Genomic DNA, 18,020 nt, shown 5'->3' with positions numbered 1-18,020 from the left:
TTAGTTTTTGCTCTGGGAAAACCTCCAATAGCCTGTTGCGATGTTCAGATATAAGTGTGTCCAAGTAGCAAATACTTTCCTCTCTGTGACTAGGGGACACAACAAGTTCAGTTATATCTTTTAGAGTCATAAGAACTTGCCATGCTTCATCATTTTTGGGAATCTTTTCCCCAATAATAAAAGGTAATAGTCTCAATAACGTCCAATTTTCATGTGCGTTGCCACCAATGCTTTTGCGAGTGGAAAAATTTAGGGGGATGATTTGGGGGCGATCTGTTTTATCGGTCCATTTGTAAGGAAATTCTGTTATGAAGTTATTGAGTTCAGTTAAGGAAAAGTAACGTTTACGGATAAACACATGAAGGCATAATGCTAATTCTAGTGGAATTATGCCTTCAAAAAGGTCGTGCAAAAGATCTGGAGGATACCCTGTGACAAAATGGAAATATTTTAATTTCCCCGTTAATGGACAACCTTTCTTCACACCACAAAAATGAACCGAGGAGGAATTTTCCTTTATGGTTTGGACATGTAGATCATAGTTCTCTTTTGTTCTTGGTGGAAAAGCTCCTGAACGAACTTCTTTTTGCTGAAAGTCTGAATGGTCTCCAAGGCAAAATCTACAGATGTAATGTCCAGAAAAGCTTTCCACGAGTCCACTAAGAGAATGAGCGCCAAGATTGTCAGCACAAACACAAAAAACAGTGCCCCTGATATATCTACCAAGCTGTGAACAAAAAATCCCGTCTCTCTCTAATGTTATGAGATCCTTTAAAAGTGGCTCGAGAACAGTTTCATAGCCAAAAGTTTTAACATCACTTGCCTTACACAGGAGAGCCAATTGAATTGATGTTAGCTGTGATCTCAGTTCAGTTGGTATATCAGCAAGTACCCAGTACACAGCTGTGACTTTGTGTTTTTTTCTTGAAGTCCCAAGTGGATTACAAATTTCAAAGTCATCCACATAGAGAACAAGGGAAATACTTAAGTCCTCAATAGCACAAAGTTGGTTTTGCTTGAAATATTGTCCATCGTGGAAAGAGGATAACTGTGAAGTGTTCAAATGTCTAGTTAATATACTGTTAACATCTTCTTTACTCAGTAACAGCTGCAAGGACTGAAGAATAGGCACATACTGAAAAGTGGAATTCTTTTCTGGATCCAAACAGTATTCTACTGGTTCAATAACACAGAAGTTTTCCTTGAAATATTTCTGTCTCTTATATCTTGAAGCAAAGGGACCATCAGGACTAAGGGCTGCACATAAAGGACTACAGTGACATATTTTTTCAGCCAATTCACTGACAAAAGACTGATCAATATTACAGTTATTCTTAATAAGAATATCACTTATTGACTTTGGAATATACTGAAGTGATAATGTGCAGATATAACTGAGCTGTTCTACCAAGTCATCCACACATTTACCAGAAACATTATAGATGCTTTCCAGTTTTAACAAGAGCACACCAATATTTTTCAAAATTTCATTTGTTGTTTCCCTTTCACAACCAAGTTCAGTGGTGACATCCAAGTCCTCGTGATCTTCTAATTCCAGTGCTGGTAAGACGATTTCATTAGATGTACTGACAGTTTGCTTTGAAATCAAGTTAGTTTTAAAGTGCTTCCATGAACAAAATCTGTGCTTTCGACTTCTGTGAGTCGCATAAGTCCCACAAATGTTTGTCTTAAACTCACAACCATCAAAAACACACTCTATGGTTTCATGGCTTTTCAAATGGGAATTTATATGTTGAAAATAGTCTTTTGTGTTTGGGTAAAAAGAGTCACAGATTTTACATCTAATAGTTGGAAGGACCTCACACTCTTCCGTTTCATGCGAACTGTGAGACCTAGACAAGTGTGAGCGTAAGGCACCCCATGTCTTAAAAGAGCAAGGACAATTCAAATGAAGACAGGGTATGGAATAGCCATGACCAAATGTACCATGTTTCACTCGATAATGTTTGAGTAGTGACACTTTTGATGACTCCTCATGTTTGCAGAGTTTACACTGCCATCTCATCACCTGTGACCTAAAAAATTGTGAGAAAATATGTCTCACAGTATGAAGATGACAGAATGGTGTATAACCATATTTACGCAGTTTTTGTATGATTAACTGATTGAATAACCAATACTCACTACCAATTCAGGTGGAGGATACAACTTACAAATAAGTCAACATGGAACAAAGTACAATACTTAACCACATTGAAATAATCTGAATCACATCACCATGCTGTATAAATAAAAAGATAGTATGGTGACACTAGATGACAGACCATGAACTCATCAATATATTTACCGAACTGAAAAATTCTCAAAATTTAGATTTGGCATTTGTATGACTAAAATAACCCACCACAAAACCAGTATAAATATTTAGGTGGTATCACCATCCACTACTCAGCTTGTATAAAACAATATCATATCATTCCAAAATTTAACACATCAAGTCCTCTGAGTAAAATTACCTGCTTTACTTTGTAGTTGATGCAGATTTTTTTCTCCTGGTGGTGAAGATGGTGCTGAAAAAATACAAATCAAAACTTTATCATTACAAAACATGTCACTGAGTAATCTGCCATAACATCAATCTCTTATAAGAAATTTTAGCTTGGATTGAAATAAACATTTATTTATGTAAATTGGGAGTAACTATACTGGAAATGATGGTACTTTTGGCTTGACCCAAAAGACCAAAGCTTTTTTTTTTTTCCATTATTTTCTGGGATCTGAAAGGAAGTAGGGCCCCGAGTCTAAATTTACTTAAGGCCCCATAGTACTTTGGACCGGCCCTGGATGAGGTAATCTGCTGACCCGGGCGGTCCTCTCAGCGTTCTCTCAAAAACTGGCCCTGTTCAGGACAAAGCTGAAAGCAGCGTCTTATATGCTCTGAAAGACCCCACATAGAACAAGAAAGCTAAGCAGCATGGTTGCTGCTATGAACTGTTCCGCGGGCAGGTCTTCTTAGTTACCAAAGCCATTGATGACGTCTGTTCATTTCCTCCTGAACAACCTGACAGAGTGAGTCAGGCCGCGTGACTACCGCAGCTCCCGCACCGTGACTCAACAGGGCCATTTTCTAGAAATGTCTGAGCACACCTGCTTTCACGTGGTTCCTAAAATGCCCCCGATTAAACGGTCAGGTCGCTGGTACCGGGACATTCCGGTCAAATTACCCGGAACGCAGATAGCGACTCAGAACGTAAAAGGATAAAAGGGCGCGGTTTCCCGCCGCCTTTACTGGAAGACGGGTTGAAAACTTAAATTAACGTGCACAAACACGCTGCGAAAAGTGAGCCACCATGACAAACGCTTTCTTCAGAACATGTTATAAAAGAACGGTGTGGATAAAGACAGCTAATGTAAGAATGGTCACTTACCTGAAAACGTTACCAAGTCTGCAGTGGATGTGTGTCTGTCTCGTTCAACGTGCAGAAAATCTCCCATGAGGCCATGCTCCTCGCGCGCGGTACATGCCAAAGGTCATTAGTCTTACTCAAAGTTTTAAGTTAGTATTGGGGGACAAAATTATATTGATTTTGAACCATTAATAATTAAAGTTAAAGACAATGATAAATATGAATACCAGTCTCTCAGTTATTTTGAGTACTTTCTATGAGATATATTGAGTAGATTTAAATAATGCACCCTGTGTTTCAAATACAGAATTTTTTCTTTTAAATAAACTTGAACAAAAGAACTCAGTTCAACTCAAAAACTGGTGTTGAAAATTTAAGCATTCTTTTCAGTATTTTCAACTCAAGATAACACGTTTGTGATTTTCAAAGATTTAATCAAGGTCATCTAACTTAGAATTATAATGATATTTACTAAGCCCCTGAATAATTTTTTAGGGTGTACCTTACCAATTTTCTGGTCACTGCATTGTTAGTGCAGACTATGTCATCACAACCCTGGAACCACTTATACTGGCTTTGAGTGAACTAAAGGAGGCGGCGTTATTTACTGTAACAATGTGCTCAAAATGAAAATACAAAAAAAAAAAAACCCTGATAAAAACAAACAAAAGATAGACTAGAAACTAAGAATTTTGCAACTATGAATTTACAACTATAACCAAAGGGTCCCAAAACACACCGCAAGCAGGAATGACACAACAACAAGCAGAGGGAGAGGATTTAAATACAGGTGATGGGCAACAGGTAGGAATACAGGAGGAACAAATCAGCTATAACGAGATGGGAGCGGAGCAAAACTAAACACAACACACATGAGACAGGACTACCAAAATAAAACAGGAAACACAACATAGAGACCGAGAGCGAGGGAGGCATAACAGGCTAGGGACAGGGAAGGGAACAGACTACATGACCAAGTAAATAAGGACTATAAATATAAAGAGTTAAACTGGGAAGCACAAATCAAGACTACGAAACAAAGATCACCACAATAATAAAGAACCGAGGTCTCAAAATCCAGAAAACACTACAACTCTGAAAAAAACACATGAAACTCACTGAGGTCTTTTTCTGAACACCAGTTGTCATAACTCAGAAAATACAGTTTAAATAGAAAAAGATTTTAGTTTTTTTAGTTTTTTTAAGTTGTCTAAAGCAGCCTACTCCTTTCAAGCTGTTGCAGCATCTCCGTCTGTATAATCGTACATTTTCTGCACCCCCACAGTAATATATGCTACCACTGCTTGCGTGCATGCTGTCATGCCTTCCTTCCCTTCTCAGGAGATAAAACAGGTCATTTCCAAATGAGAAGGTCAGTGGTTTGATCCCAGGCTCCTCTGGCTGAAGTGCCCGGAAGGTGACAGGATACTGAACCCTAAATTTCCCCATCAGAGTGACTGTGGGCAAGATAGTTGGAAAAGCACTCAAAATTTACTATCAGGAGGAGTGACACCAAAAGGCATCAGCTGTTAAAATGTGAATGTTGCGGTACCTTAAGGTATTATTGTTGTACGTAGTGTTGAATGGTGCAGGATTTGGTATCAATACATTCGTCCAATTCTATTTATTTATTTCTCAAAACAGACTCTCTTTTAATGACACCTTTCTAGTCTTAGTGACCACCTTATAGACATTTGTACCTACAGGGGACATTTGCACTTGTTATACCTTTAGGAGCAGAATCTGACCCTTACTGTATCCCTGTTTCTTAGAGTGTAGAAAACTATTTTAAAAAGACGGTCTTAAAATATCCTCAAAGGAAGTCAGAAACATATTTTCTAGTGGAATGCTACAGGTAGTGATTTTTTATTTTCTGTATTTATCTGAATATCTGAGACAAAGTGGTAACATTTGGTGAAAGAAAGCATGGAAGAGTGGTGTTCAAGTTCAGGAGACACACCGGGGAAGATGTTTGGAGACTCAGAGGTTGATTATCTGACCCATTAAAACTGTTCCTCTGGGAAACCGGCTGCTCTTGCTGTGCAGGCAGCGAAGAAATCATATTCTAGCCTTCATTTGATCGACCTGCTGGTGGGCCTCGGATGGAAGCCAGGCATTTATTTCAGCCGTCTCACAGGAAGTCTCTCAAACCACCACAAACAAGTGGAGAAACCACTATCCACATCCAAGCTGCCACAGTCAATTACTGCAGGACCAAAGATCGCAGAACACAATAAGTCTTTCATAACAAGGGATCATCTATTAAAGTTTTTTAAAAAATTTTTTACAACTATTGTAGCTGACATGGCAGAGCTCCGCAGTTCTGTTTTTTAAAAAATGTGTTTGCATCATCAGGAGTATATAAGGAGCCACTTTCAGTCAGTGGAATAGCCTGAAAAGTCTATAAAGTCTATAAAGTGAATTTTATTGTAATTTACCATTAAATATTATATTTGGGCCAGTGTGATAACTCCTTTAGCTTCTCTAAGGCAGGTAGTCCTATCCTCACCTTTATCTGCATTCAGATGAAGTCAGTCTGCCTTTACACTTCCATCTCAGTTGATCCACATATTGGCACGAAATCCCAATTTAACCTTGGGATGTTATTCTTACAGTTAGTATTATTTCACTGATGGCACATGAAGGAATGAGCAAAACACATGTCGCCTGGAGTCCCATCCACACTCTGCCTGCTGCAACTGATTCACGACTTCCATCTCAGGAATTCTTGGCAGGACAAAAAAGAAGAAACCTGAGCAAAGAAAAGCCTGCGAAGACTTAAAGCTACATAATGTCAGGCCTCATAAATGAGGCAAAGCAGGGCTTGGGATTTGAATTCAGTTGAACATGAACCGCTCGATGCATTCTGACTAAAAGAGGGATTATTTTGAAGTGTTTTAATCAAAAACAGGCGTGCATTCCAACTCAATCAAATTGGTCATGTTAAATTGGTTTACATGGATCAGGCTGGCCACGACTCTAACTCTGCAGCGGAGAGTCGGCAAAGTCACAGAGACGGCAGCTCGCAATATGATTTTTGTTACTGAGACCAAATTCACAAAAAGCATATATATACGCTTTTGTTCTGAAAATCAAGTCCTTCAAGTGCTTTGAGTGCTTTTGTCATTCTGCAACACATCCTCTGTGCTGTCTGAATTTCTCTTTGTGGCACAGTTCGCCCCAGTTGTAACACAATCTTCCCCCATAAGGTAGAGCAGAGAGGATAAATAGTTATAAAGTTTTAGTTCAATAAAGACTTGCAGATGATCTGTATATTGTCATGTTATAAGCTAAAACAGATGTTATCTGTAGAAACAAAGCACCTAAAGGAGAGAAAAGCCTCTGCAGATTTCTTGCATGTCTCTGCTTCCCACTAGCTGCAGACAGAAAAGGAGAATGCAGGAAGTTGTGAGACACTGATTAGCTGCTGAGACAGATGGCGTTAACTGTGTTCCAGTGAAATCCAGCAGACTGCCCACAGCCCCGGCTCCCACAGGCCTCAGCAGAGCTCTGGATCACATAAGATGCACCCTGAGAACATGCCACAGGGAAGTTCCCTTACTTTGGCAGCCAAAATCAGGTTTCCAGCACCAGCACAAGATTTACTTTAATATCTCTTCTTCCTTGCTTGTGAAGTTCTATTTCATATTTTTGATCCACATAAAAATAACCCATGTTTTCTGGAAATAACAAATACTCCTCCCTGTACAGGAATAGCTATTTTTGATCAGGAAATGTCCCAGGGCCAGGTGGCATCAATCTCCTGCTCACACCCCAAAAATGACAGAATCTTTTTCCTAAAAACCATCCTTCCCCTTCATGAATAGAAAAAAGTTGCACTGTATAATTCCTTAAGGGTTCAGGATGATTCGAACAAATGAGCACCATACAGTTAGAAAGTCCACTTTCTGTACAGCCGGGACAGTTAGAAAGCTTGAAGTCACGGAGACAAACAATAATCAAGCGCATAAATGAGCAAAAGTTTTCATTGTGTTCGATGTAGACAGAGAAAGATACAGCAGATGTTAAAGAATAACAAAAGGAAATTCCCAGGGAAACTTCACTGATGCCTTCTGTCTGTTGTTTGCACATCTTTACAAGTGGTGTCCATGGTTATTGGATTTGGAGGTTTACTTTGAGGACAAGACAAAATCCAATCTGTGCTCACGTTTGCTCATGATCTGGTGCTAGGTATAAATAACAGATACCCAGTACCAGAAGCTCAACTGTAGTATTTTGGCTGCTTCTGTCTGTGTTGTGTTTGTTTGTTTTTAAGTCTGCAGTGGTAAATGGTAATCGGACTCAATCAATCAATCAATTTTACTTATGTAGCACTTTTAAAAACAACAACTGTTGACCAAAGTACTGTACAATAAAATAATCAGATAGATAAAAATAAAATAAAAGATAAGAAAGTAATACGAATAAAATAATGACAGACTCACAGAATTAATTCCCATTCTTATAAACTGCTTTTCTAATAACCCAGAGCACTCAAAATACTTTATACAACATGCCTCATTAAAAGCACTACTTTCTATCTAACATTCACACACTTTCATACTCTGGTGGATGAGACCATCTGGGGGTTACGTATCTTGCTTAATGATATTTGGCATGCAGACTGGAATACCTAGGGGTCAAACCACCAACCTTCCTCCTGCTCTACCTCCTGAGCTACAGCAAACCCAGTGACCATATGTGTGGGATGCCAAGTTATCAGCTAATTATGGGGCGCCGTTTGTAAACTGAAACATGCCGAAATTAACAGCAACATTTTTCCACATTTAGCTCTAAATCTTACAAAAACATGTTTTTTCGAGTCATTTTTTACAACATTTAGTAAAATATTTGTAACTTTTCATATTTAAAACAGGATTTTAAATGTTAAATCTAAATGCTAAATGTTAAATCTAAATGTTAAATGTTAAATCTAAATGCTAAATGTTAAATGTAAATATTATATTTAAATGTAAATGTTAAATGTTAAATGTAAATATTATATTTAAATGTAAATGTTAAATGTAAATATTATATATAAATCTAAATGTTAAATGTTAAATCTAAATGTTATATATAAATCTAAATGTTAAATGTTAAATGTAAATATTATATATAAATCTAAATGTTAAATGTTAAATCTAAATATTATATATAAATCTAAATGTTAAATGTTAAATCTAAATGTTATATATAAATCTAAATGTTAAATGTTAAATCTAAATGTTATATATAAATCTAAATGTTAAATCTAAATGTTATATATAAATCTAAATGTTAAATGTTAAATCTAAATGTTACGGGAAACTAAATATTTAGCTAATATGCAAATTTATTGTACGGGTCAACGGAAATACCAAAATAAAAGCTTCAAGAAAACCTCCCGCGCTAAAGTGTGCCGGTCGCGGTCAGGTTCTGTGTTTGCGCTCCTCTTACGGTCACTTTTGACTGCCATGAGCTGCTTCGACTATTCCCTACCAGCATGTCCAGCGATTTAGCTGAAAACAATGGAAGAGCCGTTTTGTCGGCCATCCAACGATTCAGCGGTAATGCACCCTCGACCTCACAAACGCCGCAGCACTTGGTAAGTTTATTGTATAGCATTTTGGACGGGTTGATAGCAGTGTTAGCAAAACTAGCAAAGCTAAATTACTTAGCTAGTCCTCAATTATTTCATTTGGTAGGCAGCAGACAGAGATCGAACATCATACAACTCTATTTATTTATTTGGTAGGTAGGTAACAGTCGTTCTTGATGTAAATGTTTCCTTAGGAATCCAGCAATGCACCTGGACCAAGTAGACCTGCCGTCTCCACTGGGATACCATACTGCTCGGTAGGCCTTCTTACACATATCATTTAGCTGACTAATTTTTGTTTTTTCTTTGGTGTAATATGTCACCTTAAATTAAATCCTGTCAAAGTAATGATTCTGATTCTACATACATTTCATCTTCTTAGGGGTCCATCACTAGCAGTGTCACATCACCACCAACAACATTCACAAGTTTTACGTCATATTTTATTACTGTTTTTGCTGTGAAGTGTCTTTTGATTGCTCACTTTCATATTTTAAAACTATTGATAAAATATTACTCTAGCTAATCTGTCACAGTACAATTGCCTCAAATTACCCATCTTTTGTTATAGAATTGTGCTCATTGAGATTTTCTGTGCCGTGTTCTAGGATGGTTACCAAGGAAGGCTTCAGATTTCCAAAGAGGAATTGGAAAATGTTCTTTCCCTGAAAACATCTTTTACTGAAGCTGCATCTATCCTTTCCATCTCCAGGCCTACTCTGTATAAGTTACTGCAAGACTATAATATCTCAGAGTCAAAATTCAATGTAATCAGTGACCATGAGTTAGATCAGATAGTGTCCCAAATAAAAACTGAACATCCAAATGTTGGAGAAGTGATGCTGATGGGTCATCTGCGTTCCAAAAACATAGTGGTTCAAAGATGGCGCGTAAGAAAGTCACTGCGGAGGGTGGACTCGGCTGGTGTTCTATCCAGGAGAAGAACTGCAGTTGCTCGGCGAGTATATTCTGTGCCTCATCCAAATTTCATATGGCACATAGATGGAAATCACAAACTGATTCGTTGGAAGTTTGTTGTTCATGGTGCAATAGATGGATACAGCAGGATGTTGATGTTTCTTCAGTGCTCCAGCAATAATCGAGCTGAGACTGTGAAAGCCCTCTTTACTGCAGCTGTTGGACAATTTGGCAGACCCCTGCATATCAGGACTGATCACGGAGGAGAGAATGCTCAGATTTGGGAGGACATGCGAGCAAGCAGGGGTGAAAGCTCTGTCTTAATGGGAAGTTCTGTGCACAACCAGAGGATTGAGCGTTTCAACAACAACAACAACTGTAGCCGCATTTATGCACCTATATTTTATGAATTGGAATCACTTGGTATCCTAGACTTAGAAAATGCAACAGACCTATTTTGCCTTCATTATGTGTTTCTACCACGAATCAACCGCACTTTGAAGGAATTCAAAGCTGGATATAACAATCACTCTGTTTCCACTGAAGGTAATAGAACTCCCATCCAGCTTTTTGCCTGCGGAACTCATGTGTCTCATCGTCACAACCCAGAACTTTCTACAGCAGAGGTCTCCATACCCTCCTTGTCAAACTCTGAAAGTAGGTTTGTCCCATTAAATGACAGCGATTTACAAGAGCTATATACAAGCATTCACCCTTTTGAAGAAGACAACAATAATGGTAAAACATTGTTTCAACGAACACAGCAGTATATTTTTAACGAACTTGTAAATGTGTGACCTCAACCACAGGATACCAGTGATGTTCTAAAGAGTGATGACACTTAATATTCTTAAATGCTGTACAGCAAATGCAGTTTTTGTACTACTGCAGAAGCCCCTCCCCTCTAGCAGTGATGCCTCCTGCCACATAAGGACTCAGAGTTAATGACTGACAGTGACTCATAGGCTATTCAGAAGGCTACAACCACTTTTAGTTTATGGGTAAAACCAGTTATTCAGATTGAAGTAAAGATCAAATTCACACTGTAATACAGTATAACAGTGAAAATTATCAACACGGAACAGTCAGTCTTTAAATCAATTCACAAGATTATCTACAGTATTGTTTTAATCATTGTAAAGTTGCAATAGTCTTAATAAATGTTGCTGTTAGATGTCTAAGTAATCCTGGCTTGTTCTACAAAGCATGTTTAGTATACTCTGTGCATAAACTGTTTTGAAGTGTCCTTGTTTAAAAAAAGAAAAGCTTAATAAAATTATTGTATTACACCAGTGACTTTATTGATTTGTCGTTGAAAATACAGAGTTAGCATTTTTATAAATCTATTGAAGCTTTGAAAATTATTACATTTCAACATTAAATGCAGTCAGAATTTATTTCAACTATCTTGTATGAAGCAAAGTTACTTGAAACTACAATTAATGAACAGGATTAGAGTTAACAAACCCACCATTTTAATTTCACTTTTTTTGGAACATGTTTAGATGGTGCTGAATAAAGCTCCATTCATGAGTGCTACTAAGAAGCAGTAATGAAAAGCATCATCATCAGCCATTGTTGTTTCATTCACAAAAAGCTGAAGCTCATTTGCACATGTGTGTGCAATCGGGAGATGTTTGCTTTCATCGTGAATGAATGTTATTTTAGGAGCTGGTTGAAAACCTATGGCTGGAACCTTGCTGCTCCCGGTGGCAAAAGCCAAGATGTGACCAGGCCTCAAAGCCTTCACAAATGCCTCTTCATCCTTGGTAAGAGTCCTTTCTCCAAGTGAGTCTCTCAGCTCTTCATCTAAAAACAAAGAAAAACCACCGTTAACCTGGGGACACTAAAATAGTTTAAGCTTGAGCTAACAACTAAATGATGGCTAATGTTTTTATAAAAAATACAGAGGTTCTGTCTTTGCCTTGCTTGTCAGTTGTAAGCTATCATACATCTTTATTCCTGTTTTGTGTGCGCGCATGTGACATAAAAAGACAAAGTTTTACTTTAGTGTCCCGAATTGTTTCATGGCCAGACTACATTATGTGAATTTCTGCTTACTTTCGACACACTGGAGAAATTCCCGAAATTTGACCACCATCAGCTCCTCTCTAACTCTTCTGTTGCTCCCAAGGACAGAATAGCTTGGCCTGAGAACCCCAGCAATTAAACTGGCTGTCAGATCTTTGTCCTCCCCCGATAGGTCAAGCAGAACACGCAAACTGGGGTTCTCTCTCAGGAGTGATAAAATCTAGACAGAAAAGTTTAAATAATGGTTAAATTCCAGTTTTAAATATAAAAAGTAGCTCACTCTAAATGATTATAAAATAATGACCAATTGATACAGAAAAAATATAACTCTCACTCCATAGTAGGACAAGCCATCAGTTAGTTGATCGAAACAGCTTTGCCGTTGCAGAACTGCAAGGTATAGAGCTGCATTTTTCACAAACAGATCTTTATTGGCCATGGTGACTGTGAGTGGAAGACCTTCAACTTGATATCGCCATGAGTCGCAGCAGCTGACTGCTTCCTCCAAATCATGTTGAGTTGTTGCATTTACAACCTAAATATTTAAGAAAAACACTTTAAATGTTTGTTTTTTACCAGTGTACACAAATACTGCAGATGGTTCATTTTAATTGGACTCGAAACGTTTTTGTTTTGGTTTATTTGGCTGTATTTCACCAATATTTTTTTTTTAACAAAAAGGAAACAAATTGAAAATATAATACATGGAATTGCCTCTAATAACCAAAAGTGTATTTATTATATATTATAAAAGAAGACCAGAAGACTTGTGAATATAGGAAATATTACAATATTCTTGTTATAATATTGCAATTCACCTTTTTCAGATTCTCTCTTAACTCAGGGTCACCTATATCATCCGGTGTTAGGTGTACTTGAAGAATGTCTCCTGACACAATGTAGTCTACTACATGTGGAGAGAGAAAGGCAGGTGCTTCTCCACCTTGCACTATTATCGTGGACAACATCCTGCCAATGGTTCGATATACTCCATTTTGCAAGTGTAGGATGTTAAATTTCAGTGTGCATCCATTTGGTGTAGCTGAAAAATAACACACAAAAAAGTATATTCTGTACAGACCCCAAACTGATATCTTGAGATTGACAGACAAAAATGTATTACTTTTTTTTTTTTTTTTTTTTACTGTTTCAGACACACAGAACATAACAGATTTATTATCTGTAGTCATTTATTAACTTGTTAATGTTCTGTCAAACAATGTTCAGATCAGGTGGTTGTTGCGTTTGTAACATTATAAAAACGAGTGTCGTCAACAAGCCTTTAGGCCTTGAGTAAGTAAGTAAGTTAGTTAGTTAGTTAGTTTGACTGTGAAATCCTATTACCTTCAAAAGCACCACTGTCCTGAAAGATGGCCTTCACCAGTAAACGGAAAAACTCCCGCCTTGGCCCCCCAAGGTCAGCAGCATCTTCCTCTGTATCATGTTCATCGCTTGCAAATGTGACATAAAGCATCTCACAGCTTTCTGCAAACTTGGGTCTCTTGAACTGACGCAAAGCAGTCGACCACACATTGGCTCGACTGATATGGAGTTGTCTTGTTCCTGGTGTAATGACTTTCTCACTATGAGCTCTAAGAAGACCTTCAATTTCTTCTTTGCTGAGCTTCTTAAAAGACCTATATAAAAAAGGGACAATGACAAACAGATCTTGGGGAAAAATGGAAATTTGCTGTACATTTGACTCAAGTGCACAGAGTTACAACATATAATTATGTTGTGATAGTCCATATTAAATTAGTCAGAAATGAGCAATTACCTTTGTAATTGTGTAACTGCAAAAAAATGATGCATGTAAAGATGCAAATAAAATATTCAATTATCAAAGGTTACTTTCAAATCTTACCTTGAAATATGAACTTCACTCTGTCTATCAGACTCTTCTAGGAGGCTACGCTGAATTGCCTCTTCAAGAGCTTCATCTTCCTCCAGAAAAATAGGGCTAAGTAGATAAGAGATATTAGAAATCATAAAACATGTCAGCCTTGAAGAATTTCTCACACTACATCATTAAAAAAATAATAATAATTAAATGTAAATCCTAAAGTTGCAGTCATTCAGCAAAAAAACCCCAAACATGCAAATTGGAAACTTGCATCAAAACAATATCCTAAACAACATCTAAAATGAAGGATTTCTTTAACCCCTAGACAACAGCTTACACAAATTCTGCCACATTATATGGAAACATCTGCTGTCCCTCTGCCTGTCCCTCATTTTCACTCTCTTGAATGCAGCTCTCTGTTTCCTGATGCTTGGCCTCACTTTCACCTGGTGTTGTAGACAACGCATGATGCACTGAACAAAGGAAAGAAGGTCAGCATGACTTGCTTCATAATGTTAACAGCCTTTATATATCCTTATATTAGTTTAAGTGAAAGTTGGGCACATATTCCTCCTTGGCTGTAATCACCTGTGATAATTCGTAAACATTAAAATGGTAAATGGCCTGTATTTGTATAGCACTTTTACTAGTCCCCCCTAAGGACCCCAAAGCGCTTTACACACCCAGTCATCCACCCATTCACACACTGGTGAAGGCAAGCTACAGTTGTAGCCACAGCTGCCCTGGGGCAGACTGACAGAGGCGAGGCTGCCATATCGCGCCATCGGCCCTTCTGGCCAACACCAGTAGGCGGTAGGTGAAGTGTCTTGCCCAAGGACACAACGACCGAGACTGTCCGAGCCGGGGCTCGAACCGGCAACCTTCCAATTACAAGGCAAACTCCCAACTCTTGAGCCACGATCGCCCCAATCGGACAAATTAACGATGCTCTCATCAAACAAACCCCCCAGGAATTATTACGCACTGCAGTAACAACCTCACTAGGTTTTCATTCACATCACATACCTCGTCTTCTCCGGCAGACTGGACTTTCAAAGTCACTGTCAGACAGCTCTTCTGGTTCCTCCTGAGGGAAAAGAAAGCATGTTCTACATAAAATCAAATACAGTTGCACCAAATCACTGGTAACACAGAGGCACATGGCTGCACTAAAAACTGTTTACACCTGCTGAAACTGCAATATTAATTAATACAATTAATAAAATTATGTTAAGGGAACAGACTCACTTTTTAGACAATAAATATTTCTGCACTGCAATATAAAATGTTTACCTGTGCAGGTTTTTGTATCCCTGCCATTATATAGAGGCAGGTGGTGGAACAAATCGAGCCAACTTCTTGGCCACCCCAAAGAAAACTGCTAGAAACATTTGGTTTCATTAGTCGTTTACATCCTCTAATTGTACTCAAATACTCAAAAGGGAATGTCTGGCCAGTTGACAGTGCAAATGTTCTTCTGAAGATTGCTGCTATTTCTTCTCTAAGTTGTGCTTCAGACCAGTCAGATGTAAAGGAGATCTTCCCAATAAGGCCATCTTGTGCTAGTTTTGCTCGTGAATCTCCTCTCGGTATGAGAAACGTTGATGCTGAAGACAAGGGCAAGCACACAACATCTTTTGTATAGTGTTTGCAGGTCTTGTTTTTTCTCACAAAATGTGAGCGCGTAGCATGAGCTTGAGGAACTGATGGAAGAGGAACCTGAAATGAATTCAAACACAGATACAGATAGACACCTATGCATTACAATACATCCGTAAGGTTTCTGTTATCTGTTCATTAAAAACAAACAAACTGTAGACTCAGACCATCTTACTATTGTCTACCCATTACACAGAAAACTGAACCTTTTGTATCTTGTAGATTAGCATTTGGTGATTGTTGGTCAAGTTGGTGATTCAGTTCCCAGGTGCTCTAATCTAGAGCTCCCAATGAGTTTATCCGACTATGACTGTGTGCGAATGTTGGACAGAAAAAGTGCTTGTATTAATCTGTGCATGTGAATGGGTAAATGAGATCTGTTGTATAAAGTGCTTTGAGCACTCAATTAGAGTAGCAAAGGCCTGCAATTAGGTCAGTGTGTATTTGGACCCTAACAAGTTTTATTTTGTTGCCCGTTTACTGAAACATATTCCAATCAAAATTATAGCATGGACATGATGTGCAGACTAAGCTTTAATTTAGGGTATCCATATTAAAATGATGATGTCATTACCAATTAAGCAGATAAAAGGCCTGGAATTGATTTGAGACGTAGTGTTTGCATTTTGAAAATTTTACTGTGAACAGACAACATGCGGTCAAAGAGAACATAACAGAAAAAAGAAAATTAAGAAATTAATACAGCCACTACAGTGACCATCAAAACGATGAAAAATATTGACGTAAAATTTATTTTGCGACACCACAGAACAAATGATAGCGTATAATATGAAATGATAGATGTTTTCATATCGTCATATCGAACAGCCCTAATACAGAGGGTTCACTGCAAGGTGCAAGCCACTCATAAGCCTCAAGAATAGAAAGGCTAGAATGGACTTAACAAAAACAAAAAAAAAACAAAACATCTAGTAAAAGCCAGCTAAATTTTGGAAAAACATTCTTTGGACAGATAAAACCAAGATCAACCTCTACCAGAATGATGGCAAGAAAAAAGTATGGAGAAGGGTGGAACGACTCATGATCCAAAGCATACCACATCATCTGTAAAACATGGCAGAGGCAGTGTGATGGTTTGGGCGTGCATGGCTGCCAGTGGCACTGGTAGTGTTTACTGAATATGTGACACAGGACTGAAGCAGCTGAATGTGTTCAGAGACATACTTGTCTGCTTAAGTCCAGCTAAAAGTAGTCACATTGATTGGGAAGCATTTAATAATAAAGATGGAAGATGACCCAAAACCTACAGTCCAAGCACCCCATGACTTTAATAAAGTAAAGAAATAGAATATTCTTGAATGGCCAAGTCAGTCACTGGATTTTAACCCAATTGAGCATACATTTCAGTTGTTGAAGACTAAATTTAGGACAGAAAGGCCCACAAACAAACAGCAACTGAAAGCCAATGCAGTAAAGGCCTGGCAGAGCCTTAGTAAGGAGGAATGCCAGCATCTGGTGGTGTCCATGACTTCAAGACTTCAGGCTGTCATTGCCAACAAAGGGTTTTGAATAAAGTAATAGAAATTATCATTTTATTTTCAGTTATTTAATTTGTCTAATTACTTTAGAGCCTCTGAAATGATAGGATTGTGTTTACAAATTAATTTTTCCCTCTCACATTTTTATGCATTCATTTAGTCCAACCCACTGAATTAAAACTTAAAGTCTGCACTTCAACTGCATTGGAGTAGTTTCATTTTTAATTCATTCTGGTAATGTACAGAAGCAACATTAGAAAATGTGTCTGTATCCAACTACTTATGAACCTGACTGTATATCAAAACCAGTCAGCTAAGATGAGATAACATACCTTTATTAGTCCCACAAGGGGAAATTTCATGATAAATGAATTAAATGATATGTGTAAGAAGGCCTACCGAGCAGTATGGTATCCCAGTGGAGACGGCAGGTCTACTTGGTCCAGGTGCATTGCTGGATTCCTAAGGAAACATTTACATCAAGAACGACTGTTACCTACCTACCAAATAAATAAATAGAGTTGTATGATGTTCGATCTCTGTCTGCTGCCTACCAAATGAAATAATTGAGGACTAGCTAAGTAATTTAGCTTTGCTAGTTTTGCTAACACTGCTATCAACCCGTCCAAAATGCTATACAATAAACTTACCAAGTGCTGCGGCGTTTGTGAGGTCGAGGGTGCATTACCGCTGAATCGTTGGATGGCCGACAAAACGGCTCTTCCAATGTTTTCAGCTAAATCGCTGGACATGCTGGTAGGGAATAGTCGAAGCAGCTCATGGCAGTCAAAAGTGACCGTAAGAGGAGCGCAAACACAGAACCTGACCGCGACCGGCACACTTTAGCGCGGGAGGTTTTCTTGAAGCTTTTATTTTGGTATTTCCGTTGACCCGTACAATAAATTTGCATATTAGCTAAATATTTAGTTTCCCGTAACATTTAGATTTAACATTTAACATTTAGATTTATATATAACATTTAGATTTAACATTTAACATTTAGATTTAACATTTAACATTTAGATTTATATATAACATTTAGATTTAACATTTAACATTTAGATTTATATATAATATTTAGATTTAACATTTAACATTTAGATTTATATATAACATTTAGATTT

The 18,020-nt window shown here is 37.8% G+C and overlaps 2 protein-coding genes across 2 annotated transcripts; one reads left to right on the top strand and one right to left on the bottom strand.

Annotated features, from left to right (window-relative positions):
• The first annotated feature begins 8,850 nt into the window (after positions 1-8,850).
• LOC146631489 (uncharacterized) lies at positions 8,851-10,661 on the top strand. The gene is made up of 3 exons (XM_085352978.1): positions 8,851-8,952; positions 9,141-9,203; positions 9,555-10,661. The coding sequence occupies exons 1-3, from the start codon at positions 8,851-8,853 to the stop codon at positions 10,659-10,661; spliced, it is 1,272 nt and encodes a 423-aa protein (XP_085209104.1).
• Positions 10,662-11,365: 704 nt separating this feature from the next.
• Positions 11,366-17,774, bottom strand: LOC146631488 (uncharacterized). The gene is made up of 11 exons (XM_085353709.1): positions 17,547-17,774; positions 17,296-17,358; positions 15,032-15,457; positions 14,765-14,825; positions 14,076-14,211; positions 13,760-13,855; positions 13,240-13,532; positions 12,714-12,937; positions 12,230-12,430; positions 11,926-12,115; positions 11,366-11,673 (listed from the first exon to the last, which is right to left on the bottom strand). The coding sequence occupies exons 1-11, from the start codon at positions 17,646-17,648 to the stop codon at positions 11,366-11,368; spliced, it is 2,100 nt and encodes a 699-aa protein (XP_085209835.1). The 5' UTR covers positions 17,649-17,774.
• Positions 17,775-18,020: the final 246 nt, after the last annotated feature.

Source organism: Diplotaxodon limnothrissa, linkage group LG5, assembly GCF_057381915.1.
Source record: "Diplotaxodon limnothrissa isolate DT_005_m linkage group LG5, D_limnothrissa_male_GT1.1, whole genome shotgun sequence".
NCBI classification, from domain to species: domain Eukaryota; kingdom Metazoa; phylum Chordata; class Actinopteri; order Cichliformes; family Cichlidae; genus Diplotaxodon; species Diplotaxodon limnothrissa.
This window is presented reverse-complemented; position numbering and strand designations above follow the sequence as displayed.

Coding starts and splice junctions, on each gene's coding strand:
- LOC146631489 (XM_085352978.1), top strand. CDS start 8,851: ATGTCCAGCGATTTAGCTGAAAACAATGGAAGAGCCGTTTTGTCGGCC. Junction 8,953..9,140: donor CACAAACGCCGCAGCACTTG/GTAAGTTTATTG, acceptor ATGTTTCCTTAG/GAATCCAGCAATGCACCTGG. Junction 9,204..9,554: donor CTGGGATACCATACTGCTCG/GTAGGCCTTCTT, acceptor GCCGTGTTCTAG/GATGGTTACCAAGGAAGGCT.
- LOC146631488 (XM_085353709.1), bottom strand. CDS start 17,648: ATGTCCAGCGATTTAGCTGAAAACATTGGAAGAGCCGTTTTGTCGGCC. Junction 14,212..14,764: donor AGTCTGCCGGAGAAGACGAG/GTATGTGATGTG, acceptor TCCTTTGTTCAG/TGCATCATGCGTTGTCTACA. Junction 12,116..12,229: donor ATGGCTTGTCCTACTATGGA/GTGAGAGTTATA, acceptor TTTTCTGTCTAG/ATTTTATCACTCCTGAGAGA.